This window comes from Podarcis vaucheri, assembly GCF_965113315.1.
Source record: "Podarcis vaucheri genome assembly, chromosome: 3".
Classification (NCBI taxonomy): Eukaryota; Metazoa; Chordata; class Lepidosauria; order Squamata; family Lacertidae; genus Podarcis; species Podarcis vaucheri.
In genome coordinates, this window is record NC_138761.1 from 77,825,379 (window position 1) to 77,847,195 (window position 21,817).

General features: G+C 40.3%; 1 protein-coding gene across 1 annotated transcript in view; it reads left to right on the forward strand.

Annotated features, from left to right (window-relative positions):
* ASCC3 (activating signal cointegrator 1 complex subunit 3) overlaps positions 1 to 19,857 on the forward strand; it is a 216,758-nt gene extending 196,901 nt beyond the window's left edge. Inside the window, exons 38-42 of the mRNA XM_082216596.1 lie at positions 7,715 to 7,866; positions 9,769 to 9,910; positions 17,435 to 17,644; positions 18,784 to 18,959; positions 19,060 to 19,857. Of these exons, the coding sequence (XP_082072722.1) occupies positions 7,715 to 7,866; positions 9,769 to 9,910; positions 17,435 to 17,644; positions 18,784 to 18,959; positions 19,060 to 19,207 (828 nt within the window). The 3' untranslated portion in view covers positions 19,208 to 19,857. The remainder of the gene's footprint in view (positions 1 to 7,714; positions 7,867 to 9,768; positions 9,911 to 17,434; positions 17,645 to 18,783; positions 18,960 to 19,059) is intronic.
* Positions 19,858 to 21,817: the final 1,960 nt, after the last annotated feature.

The window sequence follows — 21,817 nt, forward strand, 5'->3', positions numbered from 1 at the left end:
TTAGGGCATCCTCTCAATCCTCTGGAGAAGATCTGGGAAGGGTATGGGCATGTGGAGGGGGAGGGGGGAGGGGTCACGTTGCGCAAATGAAAATACAGTGACAGAATGCAGTAGTTGGAATAGTGCCCACAGACTATATCGAGATAGCAGTTTCACACACAGTGTAATTTTCGGACAAAATACTAAGTCTATCCAATTATACTTTGAGAGAAATAATAAGCCTGACCTCTGTCACTACTTTGTTGCCTGGCCTCTATTGCTAATTTCTCACTGGCAGTCATTTTTGCACCTCATTGCCAGTCAACTTCCACCTTACAATTTTCTCCTTTATATACCATCCAACTAAGATTTCTCTTCATGCATCTTAAGGCATGCCACAAAGGCACAAGCATAATAACATATTAAGTACATTTGTTAGTATTTATGGTGGGTTTTGCTGCAAAAGATCAACACGGCTCGCCCTCTGCTAATTTTGTATGTCATTAATATAGTGTAAGATATGCATCCTGATGTGCATGTTGCACCTAGTGTGTTGTCTATTTGTTCAATAATTGTTTGCTCTAATGGTGCAATATTTCTGGGCCAATTTAATTCCTCAAAAACTTGATCATCATCTTAGAAATTTTGGAAAGTCATGACTTCAATCCAAAAGTGGATTTGGCAAGTAAAAGCCCTTCCATTCAATCCAGAGTCCCAGTTTTCACCATACATCTTTCTTCTGTGGCCACCATCGCGTTTGGGTGTCTAGCTACATGTTTCGCTTTTGGAATCACTTGGTCATTATTACTGTCTGTTTTCAAACTTTCCATGTGCAAATAATTATTCCTGGGTCTTTCAGATACCTTAGCCTTTTTAAAAAGTCACTTGGTAGAGGGGGTAAATGTGAATATTCTTCCGTGTACCTCTGGTGCATAGCTAATAAATTCAAATGAGCATGTCATTTTTTTTAAAAAAAAAAAATCTTAATTGCCAATACAGAGTTACTTTCCATCTGTCTAAGCTTTTTTCCCCACATGTTTGTTTTTAAAAACCCCAGGTAGCCGTAAGTACTGCTATGTGGTAGTATATTTGGTGACAATTTGATGATACGGTTCTCTCCTTATGTACAATTCTCTCCCCCTCCCCAAAACTCATGACAAATCTTTTCCCAGTTGGCACTGGAGAAAATGACTAATGCTTAACCCATTTGTGTGATCAATTCACTTAAGCAGCTACTGTGAAATGTTAATCACAACTTTAATTTGTACTGCATTAGCATTTTGATTAACTTGTAGGCTTGCTAGCACACTTGAAGCACTTTTACTCATAGTTACTGCTCGGAAATGACTTTTTGATTAATTAAGTTTGTTAGATAGCAGCTGAGCTTCCTGAATGCTAACCTTACGGGGCTAAAAGTTCAGGAGAAAGTTATTGTGAACAACTGTTGCCGTTGAAAAGAATTCTCTGAAACACTATAAATATTTAATTATTTACAAAATATTGAATATTCTAAGGAAATTGACCTTAACTCCCTCCGTCCCTCCCTCCCCCCCCAAAAAAGGTGCAGATGTGACTGGAGAAAAAAGGTTTTAGATTTTCCTTTTCCAAGAATATTGAACGTGGCCTGGCAAGTGGATTAGAATTTTGTAATTTGGTATGCTTTGGGGGTTTTGAAGGAATATTTCTATTTTTTACTTAATCATTGGAAGAAATTGGTTGTGCATGTGGACAAGACTATTGGCTTAAAAATGTGGCGCATGATCTATCCTTGTGGCACATAGACATAGAACTCAGACAAATTGCAAATCAGTTATGCATTATTATAGCTTATGCAGTCTTCGTCCAGGCTTCCCATTCACTTCACTGGAAGGGTCAGCTTTATGTGCACATGTCTTTTCATTCACAGAGGTAATTGGTGGTTGTGGATATGTGGATTTATTATCCTGAACAGCAAATCTTAGCACTGGGCATTTAAGTACCATTCCACTGAAATATAAATTAATTGTTTTAATTTGCTGACTATAATGAATATGTCTATTGAAGAAAGTATCCAGTGATGCATGTTGTGACAAGAGAGATACGTATTTTCAAAATATGTCAGCTTGTGTAATAAATTCTATTTTTTTATTTTTCCTTAATTAAATCTGCTTACCATCTTTATGCAGCTTTGACAGAATAGTAATTACCTGTAAACGATGATTACCTTATAAAAAGAGCACTTCATTTGCTGTTATCTCATATAATTCTTTGCACAATTAATAAGACTCTGAATGCCCAGCTTAAATAATTGTATATAGACAAATATCACAGATATGTTTTTTACATAGTATATCATCTGCTTTAAATGGAGATATGAAGGGCTGGTGGGGGGGAGGACAGAAAAAGCTAGAGAGGAAATTTGGGGAAACACAAGTGGGAATGAAATATGATCTCCAGCGTTAGGGAATGAGAATTCTGACATACATAGCACTCAAATCCAATATAAATTTCTGCACCCAGAAGGTTCTGCCATCTTCATGAGTTGCTTGCTTGTGAATTGCTGCTTACCACCTTCTGGTGACCTTTGATCTAGCTTGGTGATATTAGAAGCAACTGTCCTTTTCTTCTTTTCCTTTGACTTGGCCTCTTCCTTACGGCCAACTTTTCAGCTCTTCCCTCCAGCAGTTCAGGAAACAGCAGCTGTGCTTGAAGAATAAAAACATTAGATGGTAGGAGCAAAACTGCAAAAAAACCAAACCCTTTTGTGGGTGTCAAACCTAAGATGAAGTATCTGGAAGTTTGGATAGAAAGTGAACTCTAACCACGGCTAACAGAAGGAAGTTGACTGCTGCTGAGTATAGTCACAATTTTGCATTAACAAAACTAGGTACTTGTAGCTGTAAATTCCATAAATATGCCAAATAATACAATTTCATATTCTGAGTTGTAAATGATAAATGTTACATTCTTAAAGCAATAAAGTAAGCTTTGGTTTGATTTTTAAAAATTAAGTACTGCATATATTTTAGTCTTTCCACAAACTTTCGATTCCCCCCCCCCTTGGCTTCAAATTTTTCAGAAACTTTAAAACTCTGCCTTTCATTGAAGTTACTTCGCATGATTTAATGCTTCTGTTGCTAGTTGTTGGAGCATCTTCTGTATTAATATAATATAATATAATCACACACAAAGAAATGTGGCTGTTTTATTCAACACATGTGCCTTTCAACCCAAAAGAATTTCACTTAAAATACCGTATTTACTCAAATCTAATGCTCACCTTTTTTTGACCAAATTATGTTGTGAAAATTAAGGTGTGCATTAGATTTGATGGCACATTAGACTCAAGTAAATATGGTAAAACCTGATTTGAAATTTGGAATTTGAATTACTATCTTAGCATGAAAATAATAGAACTTTCAGGCTTTCAAAGTATTCAATCTATTCTGTGTCATTGTAAAAAAGATTCTGCTATTACGCTAAAATATACAATATACCTGCTCCACAACTTGCACTACCATAAGGCAAAACAAGGTGGTTGCTTCAGGTTACAAATTTGGGGCATCATTACAGTATCTAACTCGAGGATGGTACCATTTGAATATTCCATCTTAGGTGTCAGGAATTCATGGTTTAGTAGTCCTTTGTCCCGTTTCAATACAACGACATCTGACATTTCAGTGCTAGATATTAATGGATTGCTATTCATGCCAATAAGAGCAACCTTGGCTGAGGTCATTTTCAAGGCTGCCTGTAGAACCCAATGTTTCTAAGGAGGGTTCTATCTGTGATCCTGTCAGTACAGAGCAGCACAGAGTTAATAGCATCACAAAACATAGTTAAGCATTATGGGAAATGCAGAATAAATATGATATTTTTGTTTCATTTTTTTAAAAGGAAGGACTTTACCTCACCAAAGAAAGTGATATTAGGTTGTCTTTTTTAAAATACCGATTATGGTGATGGCTACAGGTGCAAAATCAGTTTTTACAGAATGGAGTAGATATGTAAAAAATGTTCTCCATTAGTTGCTCCAGTATACATGTGACTGACTGGCTTGGAGAGCGCAAGCAGAATGACTCAATTTGCTACTTTGAGTATTCGAAAGGATTTCATTTTCCATTGATGTGTTAAGCATTTATGCGTGTTGCACTTAGCTAATGAATGAAAATGTGAATGGGTTTCCAAGCAGCAAATGGAAGAAGCTGATCTGGCTACGGTTCTGATTTCTTCACAATGTCCCTGTGCTGGATTTCACACCAGAATAGAGATGCTATGAATAAATATTATGGATGAGAGAACACAGAATAAGAGGGGAAAGAGGATTTGCTGTGTGGGCCTTAGGCACTATGTAGAACACACCCACACACTCAAGCGTTTGTTATTCCTTATTGGATACGAGTAAACGGCTGTCAATTTGTGCAAAGCTCTCTGTGTGGCAGAAGATCCTATAACAAATTTCTGCAGCTGGCAGATTGTAGATTTGCTTGCTCAGGTCCTTATTCCTTTGTAAAAAAAAAAAAATCTGCTTAGTGAGGAAAAACGAAAGAAAAAGCGCCAATAGAATACATTGTGCAGCCCAAAGCCCTCTCTCCTTCACACACTGAATTTGTATATTACACTATAAGAATTTCATCACTACAGCTGTCTATGTGCATAAATTTCAGTACGGTCAGTAGGTGGGGTAAAAGAGTTAAGGCTATCTCGTGTTGATTCAAGCTCAACAAAGCCAGGAAATTGGAAGCTAAGGTTAATGTCTTTAAAGACATGCCCTGTGATCAGTAATAATGTGCAGTGTCACAAATTGTACTTCCTTACCATTTATACTCCATGCACTCACAGTTCTTCTTTTTTTAGCTCTTTTAGACCCAACTCAAGATAGGAAGGATGGAGTGGCTGGGACCAGCAAATGCTTGTCCTCAATTGTCTTATGATGCATCTAAGCATCATTCTGTTGCTAGAGGAAACCTGTTGTGCATTAGCACATGCATGTTTGTTGTTTTACATCAGTAACTGGCAGAATGTGTTAATCAGTGGTGTTCTCTGATGCAGTAATGGTTAATGTGGCAGGTGATGGTGCCAATAATGATAAAGGTCAAAGCAAGTTTTGGAACTAATTCACCCATACATCAATTTTAAAAAGACAACAATGAAAGGTGCATATGGGCAGGGTGGAGGTGGCTAGCATCCCCCCCCCCCAAAGGCAGCTACAGGGATTTACATAGAAAATCAGGGTAGACAATTGACCTCACAAATCTTTGCCCACACATCTTTTCTATTGCAAAGTGGTGTTGGGGTGGGTCCAGTTTAAAGCAATGAAGTGGTGTGCTGAGAGAGGTTTGCTAAACCCTTCTGCGTATTGCTACTTTTCAGCCGCAACCCCAGAAGTATCAGTAGTGAGAAATTACCGCTTTTACAGAATTACGATTCCAGTCAATGCCCTCAATGGTGTTGGATGGTCGGTACGGCAAAGTACAGTATGACGAGAGACTTTGTATATGTGGGCAACCCTGTGTAGAGGATCTGTTCCATTATTTATTGCAATGCCCACTATATATAGATCCAAGAGACCAATTTATAAAACCCCTGCTTACGAATGGAATACACTCTAACAGGGTGGAAAGGGTGAAATGGCTGCTGAGCGATACTGATGACTTTGTAGCTTATAAAGTAGCACTATATGTGTTGGCAGCTAAGAAGATCAGGAGAAAAGAGCTAGATAAAATAGCAGTCAACTGCAAAGGGGATTCGGACATTTAAGATGGCATATTTTACCTGAGATTTCCCTGCTATTCTAACTTATGCAACAAATAATTTCTATGAGACTTGACCGTGGTTTATTGCACTGGTAGTGCTAAATGTTTTTATGGTTATTGCTGTTTTTCCTTTTGTTCCCCTTGTGAATGATGCCATGGCCTTTGGCTAGCGCAATAAAGTCTACGAATGCATGAATGAGAAATTATGCTGATAAGGCTTTTTCAAATGATAGATATTGCATTTTCTGTAAGTACCATGACACCTAAGCTCAGTGAAAGTCTGCATAGTCCAAACTGGTGCTATAAGTAGGCAACTGAAAGTTCAGAAAGAGCCCATTGGGAAAGCTAGGGGGGAAATCGCTCCTCTTCCCACCCACCTCCAGGTCATCCAGGGATGAAAATGTAGTGCTGGCTAGACAGAGTGCATAGCCCATTGTAGGCATGCAATGGTTTGTACTGTTCCATTCTCCCACGGAAGCAGAGAAGTAAGGATCCAACATATGCAAAAAGTCACCCATGCATTTTTCTACTGAGTAGCCCATTCACCCCTTTAAGAAGAATCCTAAAAAGTTGTCCTCCTCAAATTGTATTACATGATTGTGTCAAGAGGAGATTGGAAATCACTATTTTAAAAAATATGAAGTTACCTTCCTGTCCATATTTGTTTTGCCTCCATCTGAAATCCACAGTGTCATGCAATGAGTGTTATGGTAGCAGTGTTGTTGTTTACATACAATCACATTGGACATCATTTTCTCTTATAAAAAAATCAAAAGCCCACAGGACATTGAACCATAGGCAAAATAGTTTTGAACATTGGTCCTTAGCAAACACTAAGCAAACTTGGTCAGAAATAAACCTTTTGAAAGGTAAGCATAAACTACCGTTTCCAAGCTGAATCTCTTCCCCCATGGCTGCCACCAGCTTTGTGTACCTTTTAAACTCAACATTTCTCCAGGATCAGTGTAATTTAATTGAAATAGCTCTGCATGTGTAAACAACTCCTTTGTTTAAAGAAGATTTCGTTGTTTAGTTTGCCTTAAGTAAATGCTGCCTTTTGTTTGTCTGTAAAACATTTGATTAAATGTACAGGCTAATATAGACAGCTTAGCATTCCTCTAGTGGGCTGTACAAGAAGTCTGGAGCATACATTTTAGCATCGAAATGCAGCCTAGATGCTCCCTGTATTTATTTTTTAAATAAAATAAAACAAAAACTTATACTGAAAATAAAAAAACCTTCTGCTTCCAATACTGTCAGTGATTAGCTTTCCAGGTAAATTCATGAAGTGTCAACCTACTAAAGCTTTTCAAACCTCTTTGAATGCTTCTTGTTTTGTCTGGCAGTTGTACACTTGTCGTCATGTACAGTTTAGATAGCCTTTAGCTGCTGCTAATGTCAACATGTGATTTTGATTGTTTTACTTTGGGCAGTGTACTTTCTTGACCTGCTGCAAAGTCTAATATTCTTAGGAGAAATGTATAGGTATACTCCCATGTGATTGCACTTAAAAAACTCTGTATATACGTTAGCCTGATTTAAATATTCTCAACACTGGTGTGACTAATTTCAGTATTGTTCAAAGGAAGTGGTTCACATGGTTGATACTGGCAACAGGGTTGCTTCTCATGCTAACACTGTCCTGGGGACCATTAACAACGGTATGTAAAATCATGCCAACCCCCATAACCCACCTTACTGGAGAAGAGATCTTTTGGAAGACAATTTTATGCTTTCCTTCTTTTCCTCAGGCAAAATGTGACCTGCACTTTTCTTCTTTAAAAAAGATACGCTTATGAACCACTGCACAGGATCTCAATCTAGAAGTACTAATTCTGTTCTCTTGAGTTGTCCAAATGGGGACAAGGAAGTAATAGTGGACAGTCTCACAGAACTACTGTGAAGATAAACAATATCATATTATTTCTCATTATGTGGTTTCCATTGATTGTGTGAGAAATTGATAAGGAGTAACTAAAATTGTTGTCTTCTTGATTTAGGCAATGCTCGATATTGCAGCAAACGAAGGTTGGTTGGTGACTGCTCTAAACATAACCAGTTTGGTACAGATGCTGATTCAGGGGCGATGGATCCACGATTCCTCTTTGCTTACTTTACCAAACGTTGAATACCACCATCTTCACCTCTTCAGGTATGCATTCTTCTTGGGTACAGAATACAGATATTCCCTTGCTTCTCCACACGCGCATAGTGACACGTGAGCCAGAACCATTTCATGAAGTCCTGTTTGTGGGGATTCCCACTACACACTATTCCCCGGCTGAACAGCTACGTTAACACAGATCTTTCCAAGTTTCCAGTCCAACACTTGGGAGTGTATTCACTTGTATCCTTTCCGTAGTACCATATTCTTCCGTGCCTAAGACGAAACTTTTTCCTTAGTAATAATAGGCAAAAATTGTTGCTTGTCTTATACATGTATAGCATCGGCTGTACTTGAGGGACGATTCCAACAGATTCCATGCGAAAAACGCTTATGTCCCTGCAGAGATGGCAGCACGGAATCAGTGGTGCATGCCCTCCTCATGTGCACTCCTTACAAAGACCTGAGGAACAAGATTATTACGCCTCTTTTATTTAACATTCCGGGTCGCCCAACCACTGCCACAGTGTCGTTTCTCCTGGCAGATCAAAAGGAGCAGATGACTGCAAAGGTTGCAAGGTTTTTAGCTGGGGCAGTCAGAATAAGGTCCACTATTTGACTGCTGATTCAGGACCCTAAAGTGTGTTTTATATAATCAACTTTTTATTTCGTTCTGTGTATATCACAATTTTTTTTGTTGCTATGGCCGATGGCTGACGCAAATAAAGTTTCATTTATTCATGTATAGCAGAGGGGGGCCGGACGATTGGTGGCAGCAGCCAGCAGGAGATTAGCAGCAGTGATAGGGCATGCTATCGTCTGTTGTTGCATTGAGTGGTCAGGTGGGCTTTTTGTGGCAAGTGTCTGTGGCGATGCGATTTACAGTGGCGGGCAAGCTGCAGAGCGATTGGCGGGGGGTGCTCCCCCCCCCAAAAAAAGCTCACTAACTCTGGGCAATCTCCCCCACAAAAAGGCTCAACAACTTTGGGCAATTTCCCCCCAAAAACAATTTGTTGCAGTCCCAAAAAATGGGGTTGTCTTATACATGGGGGCGTGTTATACAGGAGAAAATATGGTAATCTGCTGATAGATACACATAAGTTTCTGGGTGGTGGTCTTCAGAGTGGAGTACTAATTTGTATAAGTGGACCACTACACTCGCCTTATAGGGATGCGGGTGGCACTGTGGGTTAAACCACAGAGCCTAGGGCTTGCCTATCAGAAGGTTGGCGGTTCGAATCCCTACGATGGGGTGAGCTCCCGTTGCTCGGTCCCTGCTCCTGCCAACCTAACAGTTCGAAAGTGCAAGTAGATAAATAGGTACCTCTCCCGCGGGAAAGTAAATGGCGTTTCCGTGCGCTGCTCTGGTTCACCAGAAGTGGCTTAGTCATGCTGGCCACATGACCCGGAAGCTGTATGCCGGTTCCATCGGCCAGTAAAGCGAGATGAGCGCTGCAACCCCAGAGTCAGTCATGACTGGACCTAATGGTCAGGGGTCCCTTTACCTTTACACTCACCTTAGTTGTAGATGCATAAGGATATGTGCAGAGATGGTCATCTTTTTTAATTTTAAATGGTAAATTGAAATAAATAATGTTAATCTGCATGGTATTTTCTTCCTTATTAAACTAGTTTAAAGCAAGAGGGTAACTACTTAATGTTATTTGACCTTGGACTGTGGTATATGCAGTCTCTCATTTACCCTGTTTTTAAACTATGAAGCTTGCAGTAATGGTGGTGTTTGTGCAACTTGTATTTCAAATTCAATAAAACATAAGGCTATGGATGTGAACCTCTAAGACAAAGCCCCACTTAAAATAGATTTTGCCTTCTTTTATCTTAAAATGTGTATTTCTAGTTTCACCTTCTCAACTTTCCTTTTTCCTTTCTTTTTTATCTCCTTTCCTGAGCTTCAATTCTTAACTGGATATATCTTTACTGTTTTACTAGGAAATGGAACCAAGGGAAAAGGAAAAGTGGTTACCAAGGGCCTATTGAATGTCTTCCTGAACTGATTGCTGCATGTGATGGAAAAGAGACTGTTTTTGCTTCTATTGTAGACCACGATTTCCATGCCACACAAATTACACAGGTAACATTTTCTCTCATGGGTACAGTTTAAAGTTATTGGGTCAATATATATGGAAAAAATCCACTTGACACACTTTCAGTGGAGCAACATGATTTTTGCAAACATATATATTTAATCCACCTAAAATTAAAACCTAAGATTTCAACAATTGGTGCAGAAAAGCTTAATTCAATCTAACGTGTTCCGTGCTTCAAACACACACAGTTTTGACCAGATATTCAGGACTGAAGCCTAAATGTATTTGCCATAATCTCAGGTAACAAGATAATGGCACACATTTTGTCTTCTGCACACACTTTGTCTTGATCGGCTTGCTCTGCCACAGGTCCTGGCTGCCTCAAATGCCCATGAACCATTTGTGTACACCATGCTTTCCAATTTCTGAAAGCTCCAAGAGGTTGCTGAGGGGATTGTCAGTCAGTACCATGGAGCATAGATGTTTCTTGCCTGCTGCATGTGCAGCATGTGTGTCAAGATTGTCTTTGCAGAGGTTGATTTTGTTTCTGGGGTGTGTGTGTGTGTGTGTGTAGTGGTTCCTTGGGTTAAGTACTTAATTCATTCCGGAGGTCCGTTCTTAACCTAAAACTGTTCTTAACCTGAAGCACCACTTTAGCTAATGGGGCCTCCTGCTGCTGCCATGCCGCCAGAGCTCAATTTCTGTTCTCATCCTGAAGCAAAGTTCTTAACCTGAAGCACTATTTCTGGGTTAGCGGAGTTTGTTACCTGAAGTGTATGTAACCTGAAGCGTATGTAACTCGAGGTACCACTGTATGTGATAAGTTTTTGTTTCATGTAACAGAAGCAAATATATTTAGATATAATAGACCCTAATATATTAATCAGCAAATAGTGTTTGCATAGCAGAGCTAGTATTCTGTGGCATTCTAGGGCTGATGCAGGTGAACTCCAGGATGAAAAGTGGTTCGTGTGTGTGTGTGTGTCTGTAAGCAGAGCTGTTTGTTTTGGTCAATGGTAGCCACCATACACGAATCGCCCACCACAAAGGTGTGTTTAAAGTTGCTGCACAGGGCTGGGGGTTTTTATGTATGTGGGTCCTCCATATCTTGTACTTGGGTGTACCTGCACACAGTTGATATAAAATGCATGTCAGTGAGAAATGGTATGCTATAGTATTTTGAAGAAGAAAATGCTGCTGAAATTAATTTAGTTTAGTATTCCAAGGCAACTCAAGTGTAGCAGAACTGTGACTAGAGACATTCTAACATTTTTTTGAATTCACCCTTAAATCAGAGGGATCTGCCACCTGTGTTTTTAGAGAGGAAAAGAAAAATACTTTGTTAAAAGATTGCGTATGTTATAGCATTGTCGCAAGCTGAAGCATTTTCTGGGTTCAGGAATGTCAGGTTAAACTGAAGGTGCTAACTAAAAATAAAATCTTCAAGTTTTATTTCAGGTACCCTAAGGCTGCAATCCTAACCCCACTTACATGAGAGTAAGCCCCATTGAATTCTTAGTAAACATAGTTAGATTGCACGGTTAGTGACTTACCTAAATATAATCCTTTGTCCTTTGCACTTATCTCCTTAATTTCAGATAAGCTAAAATTTTGCTTCCAAACAAATGGTAACTATTTTAATGTCCATTACTAACACCTGTATTTATATATAAAATGTCTATCAAAATTGTGAGTAAAAATGCATTAAGATCAAAACAAAACCTTCTTTAACAACAGATTTCTAACATAATATACAATTGACTTAAGTCCAAGTTGTAGATGTGTTGAAAAATTAGAACATTGTTATAATTAGTTCAGGGAAAACTCAGAAGTAAACTAACTTAATTTATTTGCATAAATTGCCGTTCTGTTATCTTTAAAACCAAATGCAAATTGGCTCTGTCTGATACGATGATGGTTATTTGGCTCAAAAGTGCTTCAATTTGCGTAGCAATCTGGTGTCGTCTCTGCAGTGAGACGATCCCAGGTAACATACAAATCCTGAATTATTCCAGAAATTAGTATGTTTAAAGCATCAATTTAAGTGCTAATTGCAGTAGTAATGAGAAAAAGCAGTACTACTGTGAGATTTGCATCTCCCTCCCCATCAGTATGCCTGGAACAGCGGCTGACTGGCAGAGGATTTGGCTGCTAATTAAATAATTGTATGCATGGTAGTGTTCGCGTCTGATTCAATAGATGAAGATTAATCCTCAGATAAATATGTTTGGCTGGTATTGAAATGTCTTAGCAGTTTCTTCAAAAATAGCTTTTGTGTATGTGGTGTGCCCATATATTTCATGTGTCTGTTTAATATGTCAATAACATAAACTCTGCTTACACTATACATCTAGATGCATGTAAGTGTAAATAAATACATTATATTACAACGTAGAAGGAAACGCTCAGCAGAGTTCGAAGTGGCCATGCAACATATCTGTATGAAGTCCATGAATGTGCTTTGCAGGCCCAAATAAAAATATGCTTCTGAAACATTTGTCATTATTTTTAAAAAAGAAACTATCACAGAAATAAGTTGCAGGGCTTAATTGGGCTTAATTTTTCATTTGCCTCTTTCTAAACCAAATAAATAAGAAGCCAAAGAAAATACGAATTACCTGTGAAAATGAACCTACAGTAATCTGAATGGGCAAGAGTGACTCTCAACACAGGTCCAGCATCCATAGGCAGAAGTTTCTCCTCCTCACCATCACTTACACACGGTAGACAGCATGTTTGGGGGATTGGAAGCCTCTTGTGTGCTGGATGGACACAAGGTAAATATACCTACCGATCTCCCACAGTCCCCTTAACATTCCAGTAAAGGAGTGTGAGATAGAATCCTATTGGAACCCTGCACAAGCAGGTGCTTCACCCTCAGTAAAGTAGATCCTGCCCACTGTTTTGTTGTACAGTTTTTCAAAAGCACATCACTTTATATGGCCCAAAACTCTAAGACAATACAGTGGTACCTCAGGTTACATACGCTTCAGGTTACAGACTCTGCTAACCCAGAAATAGTATCTCGGGTTAAGAACTTTGCTTCAGGATGAGAACAGAAATCGTGCTCCAGCAGCGCGGCAGCAGCAGGAGGCTCCATTAGCTAAAGTGGTGCTTCAGGTTAAGAACAGTTTCAGGTTAAAAACAGACCTCCGGAATGAATTAAGTACTTAACCCAAGGTACCACTGTACGTAGTTCCCGCGAAGAGTTTGCTGCACTTCAATTTTGTCAAGGGTACAGAAGTTTGATATAGGTACCTAGATTTCAACATGCAGGCTTTTTCTCTCTCCCTTCTTGTTGCAGCAGAGGCAGTGGGGTAGGGGAGGAATGAAGAAGAGAAACCTTTCACACACACAAAACAACAACCCACCAGTGCTTCTCCTTCAGACCTCCATGATTTGAAGGAGAAACTGTAGGGGATGGGGGGGTTGAAAATGCATTTTCACCCCACCCCATCAGCTGACAAGAGGGTAGGAGCATGGATTTTTCAAGGCCTTCAAAAATAAAACCCACCCCCACATTTCTGCTTCAAACTTCCATGAAGATTCAAAATAGAATTGTGGGGGGCATTTAAAAGCCCTTTATAAACATCCCCCAGTGCCAGGTAATTGAAAGGGGGTGGCCCTGCCCCCCTGTGAACTTTGGCCTATCAGGGGTGAGGGATATAAAGATGTAGGCTTCTGGCCAAGAACGGTTCTCCACTCCTGATTTGCAATATCTGCAACAGATCTATATCTGGTTTCCTTGAAAACTATCATTGTCTTGAAATATAGATTAAAGCTATCAAAGTTGCAGTTGCAGTTAAGGGACTTGTAAAATCATTTTTTTAAGAAAGACATTTTGACTGTGATGGATTAGGCAGTAATGGCCAGTGCCCATTTCCCAGCAGGCTGTCACTGAGTGCTTCCCACAAGCATCTGACTGGACACTGTGAGAACAGGGAGTCACACAAGTACCATGCAACTGGCACAGAGGAAAAGCTTTTTAACCCTGTCCAAGTGAGAACTATAACAGAAGTTGTGTCAGAATTCCCCCCTTGCATCCCTCGGCTGCCCAGTTCTGTACAAGCCAAGTCACAGAAAATAAGTGAGCCGTTAAGGGACTAAGCTGAGAATTCTGAAGGAACCTTGTTTGCTGTACTCAGTGGAATAAGGAAATGGTTAAAGAGTGTGTGCCTGTGTCAGCATCAGTGCCAGCATTGGGGGGAGGGGGGTTGAACATGGTCAGGCATCTCCCAAGGACCTTCATCCCAGCAAAGGGCCCACTGATTATCTCTGTCAAGTTGCTGCAGAGTGAAAAGTGGGGGGACCAGTAGTTGTTGTTGTTATTGTTGTTGTTGTTGTTGTTGTTGTTGTTATTACCCCACCCATCTGGCTGGGTTTCTCCAGCCACTCTGGTCAGCCTCCAGCAAAACATCAAAATACAATAATTAATTCATCAGATATTAAAAGCTTCCCTAAACAGGGCTGCCTTCAGGTGTCTTCTAAAAGTCAGACAGTTGTTTATTTCTTTGACATCTGATGGGAGGGCGTTCCACAGGGCAGGCGCCACTACCGAGAAGGCCCTCTGCCTGGTTCCCTGTAGCTTTGCTTCTCGCAATGAGGGAATCGCCAGAAGGTGCTCGGTGCTGGACCTCAGTGTCTGGGCTGAACAATGGGGGTGGAGACGCTCCTTCAGGTATACATAGAGACTGTCTTGCCCAAAACCCAGAGCAAGCACTAGCTAGCACATATAGAAGTGAATCTCTGGGCACAGCCAAAGCTACTCAAGGCTTAGTAGCCCTTGCTCACTTCAAACTATAGCTCCAGTTTGAAATACAAAGCTGATCTGGAATGTAAGGAACTTTTGATTTTGAGGAAGTCCTGAAAACTGCCAAGTATAGAAAAAGTGATAGTCGCTAACTATTTTAAGGACATTATTCAATCCACTTTGGTTGCAGTAAGCAACTTTGAATGTGGATAACTTTCCATAAGAATTTGAACTTTTGGGTAATTATCTGAACTGATCCTCTGAACTCTCTGTGGTTTGCCTTATCACTAATTAGCACTTCAGTGACTCACTCATTATGGATTATGTTGGGAAGATTTAATTCAGAATGTAATTATAAGTAGTTTTCAGTGGCTTATAGAAGAATAGTTTAATCAGTAGGGGTAAGACAATTTTTTACATAAAAAATGGACATAAAATAATCTTTCTAAAGCATGTGTAGTACTCTTCAGGGGTTTCATATTTGCTTTGTTTGTGCTGGCAAAGTCAAATTAAGGAGTGAAATATTTATGGTGACAATTCTAGCAGTCATGTTAAAACAAACAGACCCATTGACTCTTACGGAAATGGGGAAATATCCCTAAAGCACTGGAGATCGATTTTGGAGGGATTCAGGAATGATCTACCCTTGATCCATGTTTCTTTCCTCTCTCTTGGTCTACCATGGCAGTTGTGACATGTAGCTCCAGCCCATATCCTTGTGTGAAAGACACATGGGTGGATGTTTCTGAAACATCTATTTTTGTACCTTAAGGCTATGTTTCACAGAGTGCTGGTGTCCAGTCTTGGTTTTGTGTGTTTATGGATCTTCCATGTTTCTGAGCTCTTGAAAAGCCAGATAAGCCATTTAATTTTTGTGTGTCCGTTTAATGTAATGGTGTGTAGTATCCGCTTGTATGTTCAAACATGCATGTGCATGTTTTGTTTTGATCACAGCCTGTGAGCTGTGTCCAGCCTGGCATGTGTTTTTCTGTGTCCCCTTCTTTGCCCATCAGTGGGTAATGATGCCACATCAGGATGTATCTTGGGGACTGACTGAAATTCTCAGTTCTATGAGAGGCTGAATAAGCTGGCCCCTGAGTTAGTGGGTGTGAAAGCTTAGTCCCCCAGACCTCTAATCTGCCCACCCCTGATTTAAATTAAGTTTGTTCCACCTGGAGGATAGCAAACCTAGCTACTTGTTCTTTTTATGGTTCTAACCATTTCCCTGTTGCCCCTCAGCTTCAATCATTGCTCACCATACACCCATGATTAACAGGAATGCAATTAGGGCCAAGAGAGTTGACCCCCCTGTTGCTTCTTCCACCTTCTGGGAAATGAAATTGTTAGTGACACAATTGAGGGATTTGTTGGACCTTATATTCTTGGCAGAGCCTGAGTTCCAACAGACATCAGAGTGGTTGAGTTTTGGGGTACCGTCTGTGACAGAGTGGAATATTGTGTGGCAGGTTGCGATAACCCAGGGGAATAATTTTTAAAATGGAATACTCTGCATTGCACAAGCAAAAGGGCCTTCCATTAAATCAAAGCCACGATGGAAGAAAACCTGGTGTCACATGGCAGGGAGCGCTTCATGCAAGAAGGCAGATGCATGCACTAGCTTAAGACAAAGTAGGTGTTTTCTTCAAATTTATTGTTTTGGTCATATGCAGGTTTAATTTATTGATGGTTGTGTTTTCTTCAATATTGTTGTAGTCAAATTATGCATATGTAATTAATTGATGGTTCAATTAAAACTATTTAATTGGTTAAGTTTCTTTAATCAGGCAACATTAATTATTTATTAATTCATTAGCTGTTCATTAACATACATGCCCTACAATCCAAACAGCATATAGAGTAGCATTACATTCAGAGGAGCCTCCCTTAAACTAGTGGTATAAGATGTCTTTCAGGTACGCAACGCTTGGCATGTAGGATTTTGGGCCAAAATTAAAAGTGGAGAGATCTCTCTATCTTCTTCCCTACCCAGCAGTTGTCCTGTGGTAATACCAATAGATTCAGTACTAAGGGAAGCTGAGCAGCTGAAAAAGGGAATAATTTGGGTACCGTTGATATAATATGAGTGCCCATTGCAGATAGCACTTTTCTGCAAATCTTTCAATCTGATCTGTTGAACTCTAGAGTAAGTAGGTATCAGAGCCTGGTATCCCAATGCAGCAGAGGAGCCAAATAAAAAAGGCTGATAACAGAGCAGGGGTGGGAATCCTGCAGCCCACAGGACAAAGTTGGCCCAGTACAGGTCCCTGTTTGGCCCACAAGGCCATTTTTGCCAAACCACACCTTATATGATATGGGTAGAGACACAGTTAGATCAGCTGCATGTCTTGAGTTCCCCCTGGGGATCTCGATCACACAGCTGGTTCCTATAGTAAGCAGCTTTGCCAGCCTTGTGCTTGCCACTTTGTCAAGCCTGGGGCTGGCGAATCACCCTGCTCTGCATTTCCCAAATGCCTGCCAACTGAGTGATGTTCAGATGCATGGAAAATGCTGCACAAAGGACTTAGGCAGGTGGGTGAGACAACACACTTGCCAATCATAAGGTGTCCTAATGTCAATGTTGGCCCATAGAGGTGGGGACTGATCATGATCTGACCCACCAGGCCAAAAGGGTTCCCCACCCCTGCAATGGAAAGTTAAGACCTGCGAAGGAATAATGGACAGCAGTTTTGTAATATACAAAAATCCAGAATGAAACTCATAATTACAGAATGAGATTTTGCACGTAAAATGGAAAAACAAAAACAGTTGAGAATGTTTGGGAGATGGTTTTATTTTTTGTGTTTTTCCTACTCTACAGGCTTGGCATTTCTTGTCCCACTTGCCCGTTATAGAAGTTAATATGACTATTAAAGGTGGCTCGGATGATGCAGTTCAAGAACAGAATGAAGTACCTGTCCCAATGCTGGCAACAAACATGCGGGATAACAAAAAGTGGATCAAGTTGGATGCGGACCAAGAATATGTCCTCCAAATAAACTTGAGGAGATTGCATGTGGGTTACACCAAGGTAGAATTGTTTTGCTTTTCTTTGTCCCTGTCCCTCTCACTGGTGCCTAATGCCCATTTCTTGTCCTCCTTTTGGATATCTTAGAGTCATCATGGTATGGCTCCATCAGGTCAATTTCATATGATGACTATTTTGCTTGAAAAATCACATGGTAGGGCTTTTCTAAGCCCAATGTGGATGGTCACAGCTGTATAATAATCAAGAGGTCGAGATTCAACCAACTAGCTGTATTCACTCATCACATGTGCCATGTGGTTAGGACTCTGTGCATATGAGACCTCCCATATGTGGATATATGACATAGTGAAAGAGGTGGTTCCAGTTGGTGTGAACCTAACACTCCCTGACCACATGCTCAGCTATAAGGCATTAAATCATGTACAGACTCAAAGACATTCTCTACACGGCTATTGTATTTTCTTGATGTGGTATATACCAGATCTCTCCGAGACCAGGTCTAGAAGCTCCATGTGTTGCAAACTGCTGCAGCTAGACTGTTGGTGGGAACAGACGGTTGCTAGCACATACCTCTGCTGCTTAAAAGTGTGCACCAGCTGCCCATATATATTACTGGGTCAAGTTCAAAGTTCTTCTATTAGTTTACAAGGCCCCTAGCAACTTTGATGCAGGATAGCTTAAGGCAGGCATAGGCAAACTCAGCCCTCCAAATGTTTTGGGACTACAACTCCCATCATCCCTGACCACTGGTCCTGTTAGCTAGGGATGATGGGAGTTGTAGTCCCAAAACATCTGGAGGGACAAGTTTGCCTATGCCTGGCTTAAGGATTGCCTGTTTCCTTATATTCCTGCCCAATCAATGGGAACATTGGGGCGAGTCTGTATTAGTGGTTACCCATGACTCAGATAAACAGCTCATATCCACCAGGAGTCATGCACTCAGTATTGTAGCCCCAACCCTGTGGAAGTCCCTCCTGGCCAGGATTAGACAGGCCACCTCCCTGCTGAACTTCTAGTACTTGACAAATACCTTTCTATTTCAGCTTAAAATGCCCATATTAAGTCCACGTTCTGTTTTTACAATTAATTTTGATTTTGCCCACTGTGCTTTTTTAAACCGTTGCGCACAACTTAGAAATTTTGGGTGGTCATTCCATAAATGTGCATTTTCTTCCTTCCAGGGCAGGCAAGACAGCAAAGCCATTGCACCGCGGTTCCCCAAGACTAAAGACGAAGGGTGGTTCTTGATCCTAGGAGAAGTGGACAAAAAGGAACTTGTTGCTTTGAAAAGAGTTGGATATGTCAGAAATCAGAGTGCGGTTTCAGTTGCTTTTTACACCCCAGAAATTCCTGGAAAGTAAGATATTACTGAATGAAAGCTGTTTTGGTTTTGAAACTGGGACTTCTTTTTGTGGGAGTGAAACAAACTGATATCCTTTTCTTTCACTTTATCACAGGTATATCTACACATTGTATCTTATGAGTGACAGCTACCTCGGAATGGACCAACAGTATGACATTTATCTGAATACACTACCAACCAATACGTCAGCACAGGTCAACACAGAGATCTCTGGTGCCTTAAATGACCTGGCTCTGAACTAACATGGCCTTTGTACTCACCTGTGCCCACATGTTCATTCTGGGAAAGGGAATTGTGTTTGCCCAAGTGCAATCAGCATCCAACTTCGACACCTAGGAAATTGAAAGTGACTACTGTATTGATTCTGATAACACAGAGTTAGCCACAGTGGCCTTTTACCCAATAAAAGGGTTGCATTTTTTAAAATAAATCATTTTCTAGGTTTCTTGCAAAGCGACTCTGTTTTCCTATTAATGTGTATTGCCACTGTTGGTTTTGGCAGGTCAGGAAATGAAAGGAGCAGATACTTTGATTTGCAAAAACTTAACCTTTTCATTAGTGTTCCTGAAATCATCATTGCAGCCACTTTCTGTGATCCAAACACACCATTTATGTGTAAGTAAGCTGGAGATTCCAAACTAGCTCTCAAAGAGGCAAGACAGTTCCAGCTGCATGGATGGTTTGTGCATGAATGAAGTATTTCAGTCACAGCCACTCTGTGTAAATGGTCCTTTCCCCCCTTTAATTTATAAGACATGGTGATGGAGGAACTTTGCTGAGGTACATTGCAAGGTTTTGTACTGAAGACAATGCCTGTGGCACATTTTGTCATCTCAGAATTTTCTGTGTAAAATGTATAGGAAATAGTAATAAAGTTCAGCACTTAAGCACATCATACATTTGAAAAGTCATTGTACCCACGGGCCTTTTAAATGACTTCAGTATTGCCTGTACATTCAATAGGCTGTGGCGTTTCAAGTTACATACAAAGGGGTTCGAGCTGAAATTAGGAATGTAAAGGAGCAATGCATGTTTAATGTCTGTAGAGTGACTTGTACTGCAGTGGATAATACTGGTAAGTTTATTAGGGGGGGGTCTAAAAAATTCCTCATTAAAACAACACTGCTACTGTACTTGATAAATGTATTTAGAAAGGCCTAATTAATAGCTAGTACAAAACGATGTTAATAGGTATATTTGTTTGTTTGTTTCTGGGTGGCATATAAAGTTATCTGGGCAGCTTACGATAATAAAGCACAAAGAAATACATTCAGTAGGTTTGCGATATAAAAATCAAGAATTTAAAAAGCTGGAGAAAGTAAAAGGGGTTCTCTCTGTTGCCAAAAATACAGCAAAGTGTGTGCTCTGGGGAGAGCATTCCACTCCCAAGGTGCTGCCACTGAAAAGCCCCTTCCCCAATGCCAAACTTTACTTGGTGGGGGTCCATGAAGAAGGGCCTCCAAAAGTGGTCTCCTGATATGTGTTGGCCCATAAGGGAAAAGTCTGTCCTTCAGGTAACCTATGTCCAAGATGTTTGGAGCTTTATAATGTTAAAGCCAGAATGTTGAATTGGACCTGGAAGCGGACTGGAATCCAGGACAGCTGACAAAGCAATGGTGTAATATGAGCTAATTGCACAGTCCCAGGTAAGTGGTGCCCCCTATTCTTGACCAACTGAGGCTCCTGGATCATTTTCAAAAGCAACTCCATTGCAGTAATCAAAGCAGGAGGCTACCAGCACTGATAACTGAAGGAAGGCTGTCTCCATACAGATGTGGCTGTGGTTGGTATATCAACTAAAGTTAACAAAAGGCTGTTTGCACTGCAAAAGCCACTTGTGTCTCTACCAACAAGGTGGCATCAGTGAACATCTCCCAAGCTGCAAACCCTGATCCTTTAGGGGCAATGTAAACCCCTCCAGAGCAGGATGAACCTGCATCTGCATTGATGCACCACATCTAAAACTATTTCCATCTTGTCTGGATTGAACCAGTGGCGGAGAACCGTGTGCTTTGTTTTTGGTGAGCCCAGGTATTGCCCAAGAACAGCAGCTATAGCGGTTCGCTTTACCCATTTAACAAGCCAGCAACAGCAGCAGGGAGCTAGATAGAAAGCACCACAATATTCAGTATTAAGGTTTTCCACCGTTTCAGAAAAATGTGCTTTGTTTCCAATGTCAGTATAATTACGTTATTATTTTTATGTTCACCTACCTCACCATACAAGTTTAATAAATAAATATGGAATGACATGCCAATAATAGTTCTATTCTCCTACCTTTTGTATCACAACTAAATGAGGTTGCTGAGACCTGTCTAATATTCCGAGATAAAGCTCTTAAACTATTTTGTTGCAAACAGAATAATTAATATACAGATATCATGCTCATTTGGTCACATTGGTTGGGGTGCAGCATATTTGCTCATTGCCTTTGAAATCCTGCTATTTAATGTAACATATTTATGGGTTTGAGAGCCTATTCAAGGACTCTCAGCTTTGCAATACTGGGTGCTTTTGTTCTTTACCTGAAAGTACTTCTATTTCCTTGGAGGGTATTTTTACATAAATGTTCACTGTGCTTCAGATAAGTTAACACAGAGAATACGGAAGGGTATTTCTGAACGCCTTCCATAGAAAGGAAACATCTACCTGATTTTTTCATTATCCCTGCGCACACAATGGGCTGGATAGTTTCAAAGGGTCAGCTCCTCAGTGAAAAATAACCCTTTCAAATTCATTTTTTTAAACATACCCACTAGAATGCTCTAATTTTTGAGAGAGTCTGGGAAATATATCCAGTCATTTTGAACTTCCTCAGAGAGCTGCAGATAGTTTTTATTGTGCTCAGCTTG